The sequence below is a fragment of the Microcaecilia unicolor genome, chromosome 6, assembly GCF_901765095.1.
Source record: "Microcaecilia unicolor chromosome 6, aMicUni1.1, whole genome shotgun sequence".
Taxonomy (NCBI): Eukaryota; Metazoa; Chordata; class Amphibia; order Gymnophiona; family Siphonopidae; genus Microcaecilia; species Microcaecilia unicolor.
The window spans coordinates 40,196,738-40,214,434 of record NC_044036.1 but is presented as its reverse complement, the minus strand read 5'-3'; the positions used below and the strand labels follow the sequence as shown (position 1 = coordinate 40,214,434).

At 45.4% G+C, this 17,697-nt stretch overlaps 1 protein-coding gene across 5 annotated transcripts in view; it reads left to right on the top strand.

The window, feature by feature from the left end:
• Positions 1-17,697, top strand: part of ITGB3BP (integrin subunit beta 3 binding protein) — a 103,972-nt gene that overhangs the window by 75,765 nt on the left and 10,510 nt on the right. For all 5 annotated transcript variants that reach the window (XM_030207014.1, XM_030207012.1, XM_030207013.1 and 2 more), the window contains exons 6-7: positions 399-492; positions 12,608-12,664. In XM_030207014.1, coding sequence (XP_030062874.1) covers positions 399-492; positions 12,608-12,664 — 151 coding nt within the window. The remainder of the gene's footprint in view (positions 1-398; positions 493-12,607; positions 12,665-17,697) is intronic.

Below are 17,697 nucleotides of genomic sequence, written 5' to 3'. Positions count from 1 at the left end.
CAGTAGTGAAAAGGTAGTTGTTTGAGGGTGTCGGGGGGCTATCTGGGAAATGAAGGGAGGGGGATGGGGAGGCTTGGGGCTGGGAGTGGGCAGGGCTTGAGCAGCAGACGTGTAAGCAGGGGGAGGGGGCCCTGCTGTGCCGGCCCAGGATCATCGGGCTGCAGCTTTGCGGCCCAGTGCTCCCGGACTACTGGAATAATGCACGCAGCGTTATTCTTTTAAAACAGGATTCAACAACCTGTGGGACAGATACCGCAAGTTGCTGAATCCCGCAGGAATTTAAGGTCAGTAAAACTGCCTTTCACAGAACCTTGATAACTTTCCTCCCCTCCCCCCCTTCAAATAAATTTAGGGCTTTCAAGAATTTAATTAACATGGCATTTGTACTTCTTTTTCAGACTTTAGAGGGCAGTAGAGAGCTTGAAAATGTCATTGGTACATCAGACAGTTTCAGAAACCTGAAAGCTGAACTACAGAAAACCAAAGTACTCAGTAAGACTGTCCTTCAAAATATTAACTTATTACTTTTGAACATAAACCCAAAAGTTTATCTTATGAGCACAACTGCTGTAATTGCACAGCAGCAGTTAAAAAATGTGCTTTTATATATTAATTATTGTGTAGTACTACCCGTGTGCTAGATAATAAATGCGATTAAGCTGTTGGAGACAGGGGTGTTGAAATGTTTCTAATTCTGAGCACAGGGAGCTTAAGTGACTTGCTCAGGGAATTTAACTAGGGTCTTCAGTTTGACTGTGTAGATAAAGTTCTCAGCAAATGGTTGATGTAGTTACATACAGTATCAGGAAACAGTCAGGCAATTAGCCTGCAAGATCCAGACCAGCAGAAGGGTGAGTAGACCAAAACAAACCGTAGTCCAAAAATATTTTATTAGGAAAAACACTGGAGGAGTTAAAAAAAAAAAAAAAAAAAAAAAAAAAAACTTTGACTTGGTCAAGTTTCTCCCTTCCTGGGCTGTGTCAGGGGCCAATGGTATGTCTCTCTCCCTCTGTCGTGGATTGAGGAACGGTGAAACTTGGCCAAATCATGAAAGTTATTTAACCCCTCCAGTGTTATTGATAATAAAATATTTATTTTTGGATTATTTTTCGACTACTTTGTTTTGTTTTGGTCTGCTCACCTTTCTGCTGTTACATATGGTGTGGTACAGGGCACTAAAAAAAAAAAACACAGTTGCCACTGATGACCAAAAACCTGAAACTGGCAACAGGTAAACAGAGTAGAACATAGGCAGTTGCCATGCACTGTGAAAATGCCTGTGGGTACTTTCTTACTCTCTGTTCCCCATAGTGCTGCTGTTGCTGCCTCTATGTATATCACTAGCTTCTAAAAGCCAGCACAAGAGCTACAAAGAGGTAGTGGCAGGACTGAAGCAGAAGCAGCTGGCATGCTTGTGAAGTTTAAACCTCCTTGGCTTACTTGCTGAGCATCCATGTTCTACTGCTGAGAAAGGGAAATAGAGACTGGGGGAAGTAGGGAGGATTGGAAAGTTGAAGATAAAGGACACTGGCTCACTGGGGGGTAGGGGAAGGGAGACAAAAAGTTGAGAAACAGAAGCAGGAAGGCAGAGGACATATATGCATTAGAAAACCAGAGAGGAGGAAGATGAGAACATAAGCATTACCTCACAGATGGAGGATTGCTGGGAGTAATGGAGATGAAAGATGGAGAGAGATGAATAAAAGAAGCAGGTAATCAAGTGAGGGGAAAGAAGAGGTAGGGGGATGAAGGGGTGAGGTGAGATACTGAGAAGGGAGATGGGCGTTTAAACATGTTTACTTATGTAAAGGCACACCAAACTTTTTCACCAGTTTCAAGCAGCAGAAGGTGTGTCAAAAGTTCTTAGCCAAGGGCTTTTAGGACACTTTTGATGTGGCATTCAGGATCTCTGCTCAAAGTATAGCAATGCACAGACTCTCATGGCTGTGTGTTTCTGACTTGGAACACTCTGTTCAGCAGCGGTTGGTGGTCGCTGACCAAATCAAGAAGCAACCTGATACAATCTCTTCTCTCTCCTGCCAGGCACCTTCTGCATCCACCTCCTCAACTAGGAGGATTTTAGCAAGCCAAGGAGTGATTCCTACTACTATTCTAGGCTTAGGTACAATCCTTTGGCTCACCAACCTACTCAGGCTCAGCCCCTGCACAGTCGTTCACGTTAACAGCATGCGCATAAGGCTTCTGCTGCTTCCCAGGCAAAGCAAGGGACGAGCTTTTGACTATCTCCAGCAGAACATAGCCGCAGTAAAAGTGTCCATCCCGGACGACTTGCTGGTCAGGGGGAGGCTAAAATATTTTCACTAAAGGTGACCTCTTATAACCTTTGACTGGTGTGTTTTTCAAATAGTCCGCCTTGGATATGCCCTCAGTTGGCATCTCAAACCTCAAAATTGCCCACAGAGAGCTCATTCATTCAGCTCTTAGCACAGGCAGGTACTTGCAGAAGAACTCTCCACCTTTCTAAAGGCCCATGCGGTCGAACCCGTTCTACCAGGGGAAGAAGGGCAGGGATTCTATTCCAGCTACTTCCTTGTGCAGAAAAGACGGGGGATGCGTCTCATCCTAGGCCTAAGGGCCCTTAATAAATTTCTAGTTCTAGAAAAGTTCAGGATGGTTTCACTGGGCACCCTTTCCCCAATGATTCAGAAAAACGTTTTGGCAAAGGATGCATAAGCTCACATCCCAATGCTTCCAGCCCATTGGAAGTATCTTTGATTTTGGCTAGGAACACATTACTTTCAGTATCACATGTTGCCTTTTGGCCTCGTGTCATCTCCCACGGTCTTCACCGAGTGTCTAGCGGTAGTTGCATGTGTTCCCATATTTCGACGATTGGCTGGTGAAGAGCATGTCAGAAGATGGTGCTCGGGAGTCCATGCAGATGTCTGTTTGGGTGCTCGAGCTACTAGGGTTCATTTTAAACTACCCCAAGTCCCATCTCCACCCTTTCCATTGACTGGAGTTCATAGGAGCCCTGCTTGACACACAGAGGGTTCGAGCCTACCGCCTGGAAACGCGAGCTGACAGTCTTGTCTCACTTGCATCCAAGGTTCGTGCCTCTCAGGTCACAGTTCCACAGATGTTGAGGTTGTTGGGCCACAGGGCTTCCACAGTGTACGTTACACCCGTGAAACATCTTCACATGAGATCAGCTCAATGGACCCTGGCTTCTCAGTGGTATCAAGCCACGGAAAGTCTAGAAGATGTCATCCAAGTGTCTCCAAAGCTTGTACACTCTCTTCAGTGGTGGACAGTTCGATCCAATTTGACTCTGGGACTTCCATTCCAAATTCCTCAGCCACAAAAAGTGCTGACGACGGATTTATCTCTCCTGGGATGGGGAGCTCATGTAGATGGGCTTCACACCCAAGATGCTTGGTCCGCCCAGGAAACGAATCTTCAAATCAATCTCCTGGAGCTTCAGGTGATCTGGAACGCTCTAAAGCCTTTCAGAGATTGGCTATCTGACCAAAGTGTTCTCATCCAAACAGACAATCAGATTGCAATGTATTACACCAACAAGCAGGGGGGCATCGGATCACACCCTCTGTGTTGGTAGGCTGTCCAGATGTGGCATTGGACTTACCAACATGGCCTGTTCCTTCAAGCCACTTATGTGGCGGGCACAAACAATACCCTGGCCAACAGGCTGAGCAGAATAATGCAACCTGCATGAGTGGTCTCTCAATATGGGCATAGCCTGCAAGATCTTCTGGGCATGGGGCACTCCCTCGATGGATCTTTTTGCCACCCAGATCAACCACAAGGTCCCTCAGTTCTGTTCCAGGCTTCAGGCCCACAACAGACTAGTGCCAGATGCCTTCCTTCTCAGTTGGGGGAAAGGTCTTCTGTACGTGTATCCTCCAGTACCTCTAGTAGAAAAACCTTTGTTGAAAATCAAGCAGAACCATGATTCTGATTGCGCCGTACTGGCCGCGGCAGATCTGGTTCCCTCTTCTTCTGGAATTATCCTCCGAAGAACTGTGGAGATTGGAGTGTTTTACGACCCTCATTACACAGAACGAGGGGTCATTTCTACATCTCAACCTCCATATTTGCTTCCTTAGGTCTCTTGGAGGGTGTCTCCCATGTCTTGCTTGCTTGCAGGAAAGATTCCACTAAGAGGTGTTATTCTTTTAAATGGAAGAGGTTTGCCGTCTGGTGTGAGAGCAAGGCCCTAGATCCCCCGTACTTGCCCAACACAGACCCTGCTTGAATACTTTCTACACTTATCAGAGTCTAGTCTCGACCAACTCTGTAAAGGTCCACCTTAGTGAAATTAGTGCTTATCATCAACGTGTAGAAGGTAAGCCCGTCTCTGGACAACTTTTAGTTGTTCGCTTCATAAGAGATTTTTTTTGTCAAAACCCCCCTGTCAGACCTCCACCAGTGTCATGGGATCTCAATGTCGTTCTCACCCAGCTGATGAAAGCTCCTTTTGAGCCACTGAATTCTTGCCATCTGAAGTACTTGACCTGGAAGGTCATTTTTTTGGTGAATGTTGCTTCAGCTTGTAGGATCAGTGAGCTTCAGGCCTTCAGACCTTCAGCGGATGCACCTTATACTAACTCATCACAACAGAGTAGTCCTCCTCATGCACCCTAAATTCCTGCCGAAGGTGGTATCGGAGTTCCATCTGAACCAGTTGATTGTCTTGCCAACATTCTTTCCCCGAACTCATGCCCATCCTGGCAAAAGCTGCTTGCACATCCTGGATTGCAAGAGAGCATTGGCCTACTACATGGACGGACAAGGCCCCACAGGCAGTCCGTCCAACTTTGTTTCTTTTGATCCTAACAGAATGGGGCTCGCCATAATGTCAGAGCCATGGCTGCCTCAGTAGCTCACTTGAGTTCAGCCTCCATTGAAGAAGTTTGCAAGGCTGTGACCTGGTCTTCAGTCGACACATTCACATCCCACTACTGCCTTGAGCAGGATACCCGATGTGACAGTTGGTTAGGGCAGACAATGTTGCAGAATCTGTTTGGTGTCTAGAATCCAACTCCACCCTCCTAGGCCCGTTTTATTATGTTCCAGGCAGCACTCTCATTCAGATTGTCTATAGTTTTCAGGTTAATCTGTTGCGAGGCCTAGTTGACCAGTGTTTGGTTTTTTTTGGGTGAGCCTGGATGCTAGGGATTCCCCACTTGTGAGAAGATAGAAGCCTGCTTGTGTTTGGAGAATGCAAAGATAACCTGTAGCAGATATTCTGCAAGGACAGTAGGCTTCATATTCTCACAATCCCTTCCACCTCCCCGTGGAGTTGTGTCCTTGGTTAATTTTACTTTATTTTTTGCGTTAGTATTAAACTGAGGAGACTGCATTCGCACGATGGGCGGGAAGGCACTCGTGCATGCGAAGTGGAGTGCAACTCGCACTCCACAAAACTCTCTTTTTAGCTTTGGCAAAATGCTGGACTGCATGACACGGATCGGCATCACCCACTTTTGAGAATATGAAGCCTGCTGTCCTCGGAGAATACCTGCTACAGGTAAGTATCTTCTCTTTGTAATCTGCTTTTGTTGTTTTGAATTCTCACATATTTATGGACTTTAGAGAGTAATGAGGATTTTTTTAAAATTTTGCTTGTTTGTTTCATTATCTCTGTTTCTGTATGTGTATACTTTGCTTGATTTGTAAATTGAATTTGCATGAATAAAACATTTTTAAAAATCTGTTTCATCTGGAGGTCACGTGATGCTGTGAGCTGGGAAGGAAGTGAATTTTCGGCTGCTGGGAGCCCTGCCCGAAATTCGAACCTTTAAAGACGTCTCCGACCCCAGAAAGTAGAGAATCTAAGGCGCACACGCTCTCCCAGTATATGGACAAATATTTAACGCGATCGGCGATGGCGCAAACCGCAAAAAACACGAAGAAAAAAGAGGAGAAACCGAGACTTGGCGAATCCAAGATGGCGGCCGCCTCGCCGGCGAATTCACCCTCCCGCCCGGCCTCTGATTTCACGCTGCCAGAACTTACAGAAGCAGTGGTGGGCGCATTGGCCCCCCAGTTTGATCAGCTTTCTGCCCAGATAACGGGGCTGTCGGCGCTCACGACAGAACTTTCACGTCGGACTGGGGAGCTGGAGGCCCGGGTTGCGGAGGTGGAAGATGGTCAACAAATAACTCGGGAGAGATAGAAAGACTACAACGCCTGGTCCAGGAGAATGTGCAGCGAGTAGAAGATTTGGAAAATCGCTCGCGCCGCGATAATCTCCGCTTTGTGGGATTTGCAGAATCCTTGGCAGATAAAGACTTAAAACGCACATTGGAAACATGGCTTCAGGCACATTTCCCGGAGGCTGGAGAAGGCCGTACGATCCGAATTGAACGTGCACATCGTGTAGGACCTAGGCCGACAAGAGAATCGAGGCCCAGAGTGGTGATAGCAAAATTTCACTGTTATGCCCAAAAAGCGGCAATATTGCGACAGTATAAAAGCTGCAGGGAAACTACAAAGTATGATGGAACCTTAATACGTATCTTTCAGGATTACTCTGCGGCTTTGGCAGCACAACGCCGTGCTTTTTCCACGGTTTGCACCTGTTTAGTGGAAAAAAAGTTCAAATTCACCCTGCAATATCCAGCAACCTTGAAAATCTTGGCGAATGGAACCTGGACAACTTATACTGAACCAGAAGCTGTAGCGGAGTGGTTGAATCATCACCAGACCTGACATTGGGGGGATTGCCATTATATTCCACAGATGGTTTAACCACACAATATGTTGATGGAGTTCTTGGTTGGCAGTTGCCGGTTGGATTGCTACTTTGCTTGAGTTCTAGAAAGTTCTTGTTGGGCTGTTAACGGCGAAAATTGACTGTGAAAAAGAGTGAGACCGAATGGCTGGGTGAACAAGATGGTAGACCAGAGACATATGGCGGAATGGCTCAGGAATGGACTGGAGCGGAAAGCTGTTCGAATACCTGACGGTGTGATCTTGGTGGCTTTCTGGGCTATGTGAGACACTAACTATGATACATTTATTTTGATATGAAGGAAGGGTAGGGCTCCTATAGCATCTAGACCTCTGCCTGCTACACTCACTGAACGCAGTGAGATTGGTAAGACAGGCCAGATAGTTAGTGGGGGGAAGATGGGGGGAGGACAAGGGGGGGAGATACAGGGGAAGGGAGAGGGAGGGAATGGAAGCAGAAGCGAGCAGATTGATGAAGGGACACAAAGAAGAGCTGTGGGCTTGGGTAAACCATGGTATGAATGTGTGTTGGCTGATATAAGGAGCCTTTGGTTGAGGCTGGGCAACCGGGGCGTTAAGTTAGGTTTGCTATATGTTAAATTAACGAAGTTAGAAGATTGCTTTGACTGAACATTTAAGATTAGTGACCTGGAATGTGGCGGGGATTACCTCTCCAATTAAGAGATCAAAAATTTTAACACACTTGAACCGCCTAAAGGCTTCCATAGTATGCCTACAAGAGACCAAACTCTCAGACGAGGAACACCGAAAGCTGCGCCAGCAATGGGTGGGGGAGTGTTATTACTCCTCCTCCGGGGCTAGACGGGGAGGAGTGGCGATATTGATTAGGAAAGGGCTCCCATGCACTTCTAAATTAATAGGGAAAGACCCTAAGGGAAGATACGTCCTACTTCATCTCAATATTATGGGACAGGAATACTACCTATGTGTGGTTTATGGGCCAAACGGTTATGATGCAGAGTTTTTCCAGACATTGATAAATCTGGGTCTCAAATACGATACGGCCCCTTGGATTGTGGCGGGAGATTTTAACCAAGTGCTTGACCCGGACCTCGACCGCTCGACGGTCGGGGCATGGAGCGCACTACCCCGCAGTAAAGGATTACCTTATCTCTGTAAATTAATGGACTTAGTAGATCCCTGGAGGTTACTATTCCCGCAAAGGCGGGACTATACCCATCTGTCGAAGGCACACAAAACCTGGTCCCGTATAGACTACATTTTAGTTTCCACATCGCTTTTTTCTCGGGTAGTTAAGACAGATATGGCAACAATGGCGATATCAGATCATACTCCAGTCTGGGCTGATATAGTACTGGGACAAAATGTAGACAGATTTAAGTCATGGAGGTTCCCATCCTACTTAGCGGGGGATGGAGACTTTGGCAATTTCCTAGTACAAAAATGGAAACTGTTTGAATCTGATAACGTAGCCCACAAAGACAACCCGACATTGTTCTGGGAAACTTCTAAAGCAGTTATGAGAGGGGAAATTATCGGATACTTAAGCGCAAGAAATAAAAAGATCTCCCAAGGCATAATTTTACTGGAGCGTAAATACCAACAAGCTAAACGTGCGCACATACGATGTAGAACCCAGACCAATTATGACAATGTGATTGCGGCACAGGTGGCCCTAGACTCACTACTCCACGAACGGGCCAAGAGGCAAGCTTTTGGCCGTAAATATCACTATTTCAAATATGGTAATAGACCTGGGAAAGTACTAGCTAAAGTTGCAAAGGCCTGGTCGGAGAAGACATTTATTTCTACGGTGTTGGCACCTGATGGTTCCCGTAAATCTTGTCCTAAGGATATATTGACCATATTCAGAGACTATTTTTCCCGAGTATACCAACCGGAGGCGCAGCAGGGGGGACCAAAATTGGATGATTATTTGAGAGACGCAGGCCTCCCGGTACTGCCACAGGTGGTCCGGGATCAGTTGAATGCTCCCCTCCAGGCCCGAGAGATTCAACAAAAGATCAAGGGTTTGTCCTTGGGAAAATCTCCGGGCCTGGATGGTTTCTCTACAGAATACTATAAATTATTGTCGACCCAACTGAGTGTTCCCCTGACACTTCACCTTGAAGCAGCTGTGGGAGTGGGGAGGCTGCCCAGGGATTCGAATGAAGCCTTAATTGTTCTCATCCCGAAACCGGGTAAACCACCCGACTTGCCAGGGTCTTACAGGCCAATATCTCTTCTCAATGTAGATGTAAAAATTTTAGCTAAAGTCCTTGCTGACAGGCTGGCTATACATCTCCCGGCTTTAGTAGGGGACCATCAGGTGGGATTCGTGCGGGGGAGACACCCAGGTCTCAATGTCCGTAGGGCCCTGATGGCAGTGGCGTATGCGGAAGCCACGGGTCATCCCTTAATGTTGGCAGGCCTGGACGCTACTAAAGCATTTGACCAAGTGAATTGGGACTATCTCTTTCAAACACTTAAATACATAGGGTTGTCCGGGTGGTATTTGCATGCAATTGATACACTATATACGGATCCTGGAGCCAGAGTCTTAGTGAATGGAATGTGTTCTCCACGTTTTTTGGTAAGACGGGGCACGAGACAGGGTTGCCCCCTGTCTCCACTTCTGTTTTTGATATACTTGGAGCCCCTGCTGCGCAATATTATAAAAGACCCAGGGGTGGAGGGAGTTCAGCTGCCACAGCTTCATGTTAAAGTATTGGCTTATGCAGATGACATTCTCCTAGTACTGACACAACCTCAGACATCGTTGACAATAGCTTTAGATCACATAGCAGAATTCGGATATTACTCGGGGTTCCAACTTAATTCACAGAAGTCCGAGGTACTACCAATACCTCTCTCCGTGCGGGAGCGCTGGGAGGGAAGGTTCCCGTTGAAGTGGACCGCTGATTACTTGGTCTACTTGGGGATCAGATTGCCAACATCGCTCAAGCAACTTTATAAAATCAACTTAGCCCCCTTGTGGAAAGAGACTCAACACACTTTAGAAATGTGGCAGCGCCTTCCCCTGTCCTTGTGGGGGCGTGCAGCTCTGTACAATATGGTCCTGGTTCCGAAATGGCTATATGTGGTCCAGGTGCTATCTCTATTCTTCTTATATAAAGACGAGCGGAAACTACACAGATTACTAGCTAGATATCTATGGAATGGGAAGAGACCCAGGGCTACACTACAACAAACATACCTTCCAATACAAAAGGGAGGATTGGGTGTACACAGCATTCAACGTATGTCAGTGGCGGGTTGCATGAGACATCTTACGGATTGGTTTAGGGGCACATCCTTTTTTTCCTTTCCCATTCCTGAAACTAAACTAGTGAGCAAATATCACTTTAGCTATTGGTTGCATGCACCAGTTGGCAAAGCACCCACCGCCAAAGGATATGCTCCCCTTTTCACGCCGCTGAGACGTGCATGGCGATGGCTGGGCAAAGCTGGAGGGTTCGAGTGCCACTCTTCCCCCTTCCTACCGATTGGTGGCAATGTAGATTTTTCAGTGGGCACGGATACTGAGACTTTTCAGACATGGAGGGAGGGGGGGGATAATATTCCTGTTTCAAGTATTAACAAAAGAAGGCAAATGTAAGTCCTTCAAGGATTTGTGTGAGAATGTTGGACTTCCAGCACAGGCTACCCTTTCCTACTTGCAATTGAGCCATTACATTGCCTCCCTCCCCCGAGCGTCGTTGACCTCGCAGAGACGAAGACAAATTACAGATTTGCTAGATTTGGAGGCGCAGCTTTCGGTTCCTCTAAAATTCTATCATTTTAAACTCAAAGAGCTTTGCCCGGAGATATCATATGATCAGATTGCTGGGGCCTGGACTAGAGACTTGGGCTGTTCTATTACTGGAGTGATGGTACAGGCTAATTTGGCAATGGGGTATAAGACCTTTAGAGAGGTGACGCTGCAGGAATCCCAATATAAATTTAACATGAGAATGTATATTTCGCCACATAGAGCGTTTAGAGCTGCCTTAAGACCTTTGGATGACTGCCCTAAGTGTGCGGGAACTGGGGCGCATTTGGGACATATGTTCTGGTTGTGCCCCCAGGTCCGTGTCTTCTGGACACAGCTTTGTGCATTCGTCTCGAGTATCTGGGGGTTGCAGTGGTGCCCCTTACCTACCCTTTTATTTGACAAATATAAGGTGAGAGGGAACCGAAGGAGGGGTATGTTACCGTTCCTACGCAGGGCGACTGCTATGGGAAAGAAAACGATTTTATTGAATTGGATCTCATCGGAACCCCCTTCCATGCCACGGTGGCGATCCCTTATGATCTCCCTAGGAGCCCTAGAACGTAGGGAAATAAATGACTTAGCATCCCCAAAAGGAGATCGACTATTACAATGTTGGTTACTGTTCTGGGATACCTTGACTCCCATGGCTCGCAGTAGAATTCTGAATGGGTAAGCTTGCAGGGTGGAGGGTGGGTGGGAGGTGGGAGGGTGGGAGGTTAGATAGGCACATTATGAAAGAAAAAAAATTATAAATGACCAGGTTGAACATGGATGTAATTAGATTATTGGAACACACTTGTAATGCAATGTTTTTTTTTTTTCCACTTTATTGTCACCTGTATCTTTTGGTCATTAATAAAAATGATAATAAAAAAAAAAAAAAAAAATCTGTTTCATCTGTCTATTAGAGAAATTTCCATTCTCTCAAATTGTCATAATTTGTATCACATAATTATGCATGTTTCCTTTAGAATTTAGATTTTGTCCACTCCACTGCTGATATTTAAATTTCAGTCCTTTTGGCTAAAACGGGAAAGACATAAAGTATCCTTAGATATTTTTAATAAAAGAGATTGTTTTGTAATTGGGTTAAATGAAGATGTTTAGAACGTTAAATGTTTATTTCCATAGGCTTGTTAAACTACCTGAGGTCCAGCAAGGCTACTGCAAGGTTTACAATCCTATATAATAAAACTCACCCTCAACGTTCTGAGGACACTGACATCACTGTCAGGTTCTCCGGGCACTTCCTTCCGGTTCGAAGCCTTCGTGGTGGTGAAGCCACCAAAAACACTGTGTTGGGGCCACACCCTCGCATCAAACGTTATGACGTCGAGGGCGGAGCAATAGCGTCAGTGGCTTCACAACCAACGAAACAGCAGATTGAAGGTGGAGTGCCGAGGTCTGCAACAATGGCGGTCAGTGCCTTCAGAACGCCGAAGGAGTGAGTAGGGAGGGGGGGAGGTTAGGAAGGAAACCGTGCTAGCGCCCATTTCATTTGCGCAAGAAACGGGCATGTTTTACTAGTACTAATATAAAATAAATGGGGAGGGTACAGGAGGGAGGAGTGTCAACAGAATGCAGATTATCCAAAGGTCTCGGAGAATAGATGGGTTTTTAGTTCTGATCTGAATTTACAATAAGAGGTTTCCATGCGGAGAAGGGGCGGGAGAGCATGCCAGAGAGTGGAACCTACGAAGCTGAAACAAGATTCCCAATAAATTGTTAGATGAAAGGAAAGTAGGGAAGGTATAGCTAACAGGTTCTCAGTGGAAGAAATTAAATGACATCTTTTTATTTCAAAAACACCATCCATTTCATAATCAAAACTGTGGGAAAGGGGGATGGGATTTGATATTCTGCCTTTCCGTAGTTATAATCAAAACAGTTTATATAATATATACATGTACTTAGTTTGTACCTGGGGCAATGGAGGGTTTGGTGACTTGCCCAGAGTCACAAGGAGCTGCAATAGGAATTGAACCCAGTTCCCCTGATTCTCAGGCCACTGCACTAATCATTAGTCATGTACTCTGCATGCCAGTAGAAGGAAGAGCATTAACAGATAACTTCATAAATAATATGGTAGACAAATATTTTAACCTGCAGATCACTATCTTTTGTTTTTCTCAGTGGCTGAAGTAGAAAAAAGAAAGCGACTGTGTAGTGCTGGACAACATTCTTCCCAAGGTAATGAGAAATTGCATTCTTTTTCTTTTTTGAGATTCCATGGATATTTTATTGTCCAACATAATATCAAATATTTTTATAGATTGACCCAGAATAAAGCTTTCTCCATCAATAGTCAGGTTTGACTTTGGTTCCTTATTCAATTTAGTCTCAACAAGTAGGAACTTAGTTTTCTCTCTCTCTAATATTTTTTTTGAAAACATTTTTATTATATTGAAAATTTTCTAGTAGACAAAGTATAGAAATACAGGACAGTGTCTAAATCATTTCATTTTTATTTATTACAGAGTAGCTAAAGTTCCAGAAGGAGGATGTTGGTAGTCCTGGCTTGTCCAAATTCAGTGTTCAAGGGCTGCAAACAGGCCAAGTTTTCAGGATATACCTAATGAATATGTGTAAGAAAGGTTTGCATTCTCTCTACATCCATAACATGCAGATAGCTCTAATGCATTTTCGTTATGGATATCCTGATAATGTGGTTTGTTTTCAGCCCTCAAGTACGGGAAACTTGAACAAGCCTGTTCTAGCCTGTCGTGATTTTAAATTTACACCCCAAAGCAGTATGATATTTGCAGTACTTGAAGTCTGTCCATTGAAATTGGTACTGCAGGTTCCGTAATGAATCGGAAGGGGACTGCAGAAATCCCAGGACTGGCCTAAAATCTCCCTCCTGAAACTGGGCAATTTGGCAGCTTTTATTAGAACTTGTATAACATTTCCTGTATATTCGTCCTGTTGGGTTGTATTTATTCTTTAAACCACGAGGGCACTAATTTTGAAACTCGCTCTGGAGTCTTCAAAGGGGAACTGTCTGCAAGTAAAGCAGGCACAGGGATTTCCAGTGGCCCTAATCTCACCCTTTTCTCAGGGTGTTAGTGACAGAAAAACAATTTTATATGAGAATTTGTTCTGTGGATAAATACCTGTCTATCTGGTGAAATCCATATTGAAAAATTTCTCCCTTTGGGGGTAAATTTTATAAGAAACCACCTAGTTTTAGGTGCTAAGAATGCACATTGATGTCAGTATTGTAATCATTTGCTCATGTAGGTGGCCTTTTAAAAATACCAATCAGCATGACTATACATGTGTAAATTTCATGGTGCATACTTTCACTAGGAGTGTGCAAGGGGCAGAGTTTGGGCGGAGTTTACACTTGAGCACAGATCATAAAATTCTCTAATTTATGCATGTACATGCAGAAAATACACGCTAACATTTACACCAGCCCTGGAGCTGCTGTTAGTGCCTGTATGTACACTTGCTGTGCATGAGTAAAGAAATTATAGTCCTGTTCAAGACATACAGGCTTAGTCCTCTGTTGTTACGCTCTGCTACACTCCTCCAGAGGTGCAGTCTGGTTGCGCAGGGTATGGGCATTCGAGGATGCGGCGGCCATCTTGGATGTGGGTATCTCCAGGTTAGGGTGGCCATCTTGGTGATGGGCGTCTCAGGTGGTGGCAGCCATCTTGGAGCTGAGCTGCTTCAGGAAGGAAGCCCATATTTGGTCCTGACCATAGCTGTGTCAACTGTGTTCTTTGTCTTCGGATGAAGAAGAGGACTCAGGTTGCCAGAGAGGCTAAGTGCGAGAGGATTTTTGGAGCCAGGTCTGAGTCCTCAACATCGGCATTGAGATCAGTGGTGTCGGCATCAATGTCGAAGGCTGCATTGGTCCATACGGCTGCATCGAGACCCATGGACACGGAGCAGTAGTGCGCCGAGTAGGTCTCCACTTGTCTTAACGCTGGCTGCTGGACAGGACCCCCGGGACCGACCAGTGTCAGACCTGACCCTGAAGAGACATAAGGATTTCACGTCGTCCTCATCGGCACTGAGGAGTGTCGACCCCGAGCTTCAGGCAAAGGCCAAGAAGCATTGGTCGTCTTCGACTCATGGTGCCAGGAGCTCCAGGGCATCAAGGAATTCGGCACCCGAGAAGCGTCAGCGCTGGGAGGATTGCTTTCCCTGTATCCAGGAGGTACTAATGCGTCTGTCTCCAGGCAGCCAGGACCTGACTCCTTTCTCAGCCCCATCAGTTCTGCAGCCTTTTGGTGCTGGCACCCCAGTCTATCCTGGTGTTGGCCTCGATGAGTGTCGCTGTGCATCTGTATTGGGGGTGCCTTTGCCTACCCTACCTCCCATTGTGGCCCTGCTTGGCCCTCAGCCTGCAGTGTGGCACCAACATCGACTGTCACCCAGGTCAGTACCCCCTCGACGTCAGTGTAGTTTAATGGGTTCTCCCCATTCGAGCTACTTTATGGCCAGAAGGTGAGAGGGCCCCAACCTAATAAGAGAACATTGGGAGGGGAAAGTTGACATCCCTGTAATTGAATATGTAGTTAATATGTGGCAGAGATTAGAAGACCTTATGGGAAAGACATTCAAAGTTTTGCACCTGCTGCATTCACCTTTTTATTATTTTCAGTTTATTAAAATCAGAAAATAAGTAGCAGATTGGAGGAGTAGCCTAATGGTTAGTGCAATAGGGCAAGAACCTAGAGAGCTGGATTTGATTCCTACTGTGGCTTTTTGTGACCCTGGGCATGTCACTTAACCCTTCATTACCCCAGGCACAAAACTTGGATTGTGAGTCTACTAGGGGCAGAGAATATGCCTGAATTCAATGTTACCCTATCTAGCAGTCAGGTATGTTCTTAGCAGGGGAACCTAAAGTGACACCAAGTTGAACATGAAAGCCAACGGAGACTCTGTACTGATAGAAAGGTAAGAACTGCTGTCATGAATTATGTTCCTGAAGCCCTTTGTCAATAGCCTCATGCTCGCCACTAAGCATTGTCGACCTCTGCCCTAAATACCGCGTACTGAATGCCAGTTAACCACTGTTTTCTTGATGTACATTCCAGTTAACCCATTAGTGCCCAATGTTCCCATATTTGGGAACATTGGGCACTAAAGGGGCTAACCGCAGTTGGTTTCCCAGTGCGATGCTAGTTATACGCGCACCACAGCGGATGAATTGAGGTGTAACACCGAGGATCTGAACTGAGGCCCAGAGTTACATGTGAGTGCGTGCATGTCACAGCTGCATTGTGAAGATGTAGCGTGATCTGAGTGCTATTCAGTGGCTAGTTGCTGGTGTGCGTGTGTAGGGTGCCATCTGTCATGATCCAAGCCATGGATACTCTTTAGTCGGATCCGGCTCCATCCTGCAGGCACCATTTGGAAAAGGCTGTATATGTTGGTATGTAAAATATGTGTGGAAGTACCATGCCCCATGAGTCAGAATGCTAGTAACATAGCGAGTTCCAGGAGATAAAGTTCTGAATGGTCCATCCCATCCACCCAGCTGTCACATTCATTATCTATTCAAGTTTAAGTCAGCAATAAGCATGAGATAATATACTTACTGATCATGAGTAGGAAAGTTAGGAATAACCATATGGTGTGCTACTTGTCCCCCAAACAGTAGACTGAATGTGTGAAGGTGCGGCAGTACCTACTGACAAATTCTACATACCTATACTAAGGCAGATGTAGTGTGTCTTGGCAGGCCAGGAAAAGTTTCACATTCGTGCCATTATTCACTGGCGCCGTCTCCCTGCCTGCTGCTTTTGAGTACTCCATGAGTGGAGGCATATCTGCAAAACTATACTGGAGAAGGATGTAAATTAGTGACTGTAATACTCTCAATCGTGTTAACAGGGAGCCTCTACCCTCAACACCAGTACAGATATTCTAAAAGTCCCAAAGCAGAGGAACTAAGTGGGTCCAAGTGGTCATAAGTTCAGTGCCAGGAGGGCAAATTTAGTGAAGAAGGGAGTGAATACTGTGTTTTAACCCTATCCAGTATCCTGTTTATTCCTATATACGCATGTCCTTGGGATTTATTACCTCTTCATCAAGCAATACGTCCTAGGAAGTGTAGCACAGGTACTGGATAACTTTAAACACACCATAGGGTCACAATGCTGGGTCACTGTCCTTATTCCTAAAAGGAGCATACCCAAATATTTGTATGTAGTCTGTATATCTACAGGACTGGGAAACTGTGTGTTAAGTTGTCCTGAAACCTGAAATTCGGCATTCTTTGCAAAGTGGGGCTAGAAGTAGCAGCAGTGGCTGCCTCAGCCAGAAGGTGCATTGATGGCAGCAAGACCAGGAAATAGAAAAAATTGGGGGGCAGGCTGGAAAGGAAGAGAAAAAAATATAAAAAACAAAAATCCCCTCTTCCTTGCTCGTCTCACCCCATGAAGTTCTATCCAAACCAGAACTAAAGGAGGCTATTCTTCCAAAACATGCATTTTCTTGGCCAACCCCCCCCCCCCCCCCTTGCCCGCCGTATTGCCTGAATATTTGGTGTGGTTAGTTAGCACTCCAAACAACAGACATAGCGATCTCATAAGCCCTCTTTCCCTTTAGAGAGAAGACTGATAATTAAAATGGAAAAAATTCCCACACCAAAACTTTGTATATAACTGGGGGTTGTTTTTTTTTTTTTGGGGGGGGGGGGTTAAAGAATTTTTCTGCTGGTGCCTAAGTTTTCCCTGCTACATATACACATTCTTGTTTTAAGATGGGCAGGGCATTTCATTCAGGTGGATATGCAGTATTATGAAGCATAGGGAGAAGAAAATTAGAAATCAGCTGAATGAAATGTACTGCTGTCTTACAATAATAAGAATTGTCAGGTGTGTCATTTTATTCACTGTGGGGTGCCCTTGTTCTAAGGTGTAGTGTATGTACAACAGTGATCCTTGAAAAGTGTTGTTATTCCTCCCCAGTGCTATGGATTTCCTCTTCCTATTGTCATGTAGAGGTCTGTGATTTCCTGTGGAATCTCCTCTCTGCAGGAGTGCGTTTCAGGGACCCTGCTGCATATGCACATTATGGAAGCTGGGGAAAAAACAATAAGAGAAGTTTACAAAACAAATAAGTGGAAGGTGTATTCTGCTTTGCTGAGAGTCACAACTTTGGTTTTGACTTTGACATAAGGAAATCTTGAGCAGACTAGGGATTCCATAACATCTTTGTGTATGGATGTGTTAGATGAATTGAGACTGCAAAAGAGATTC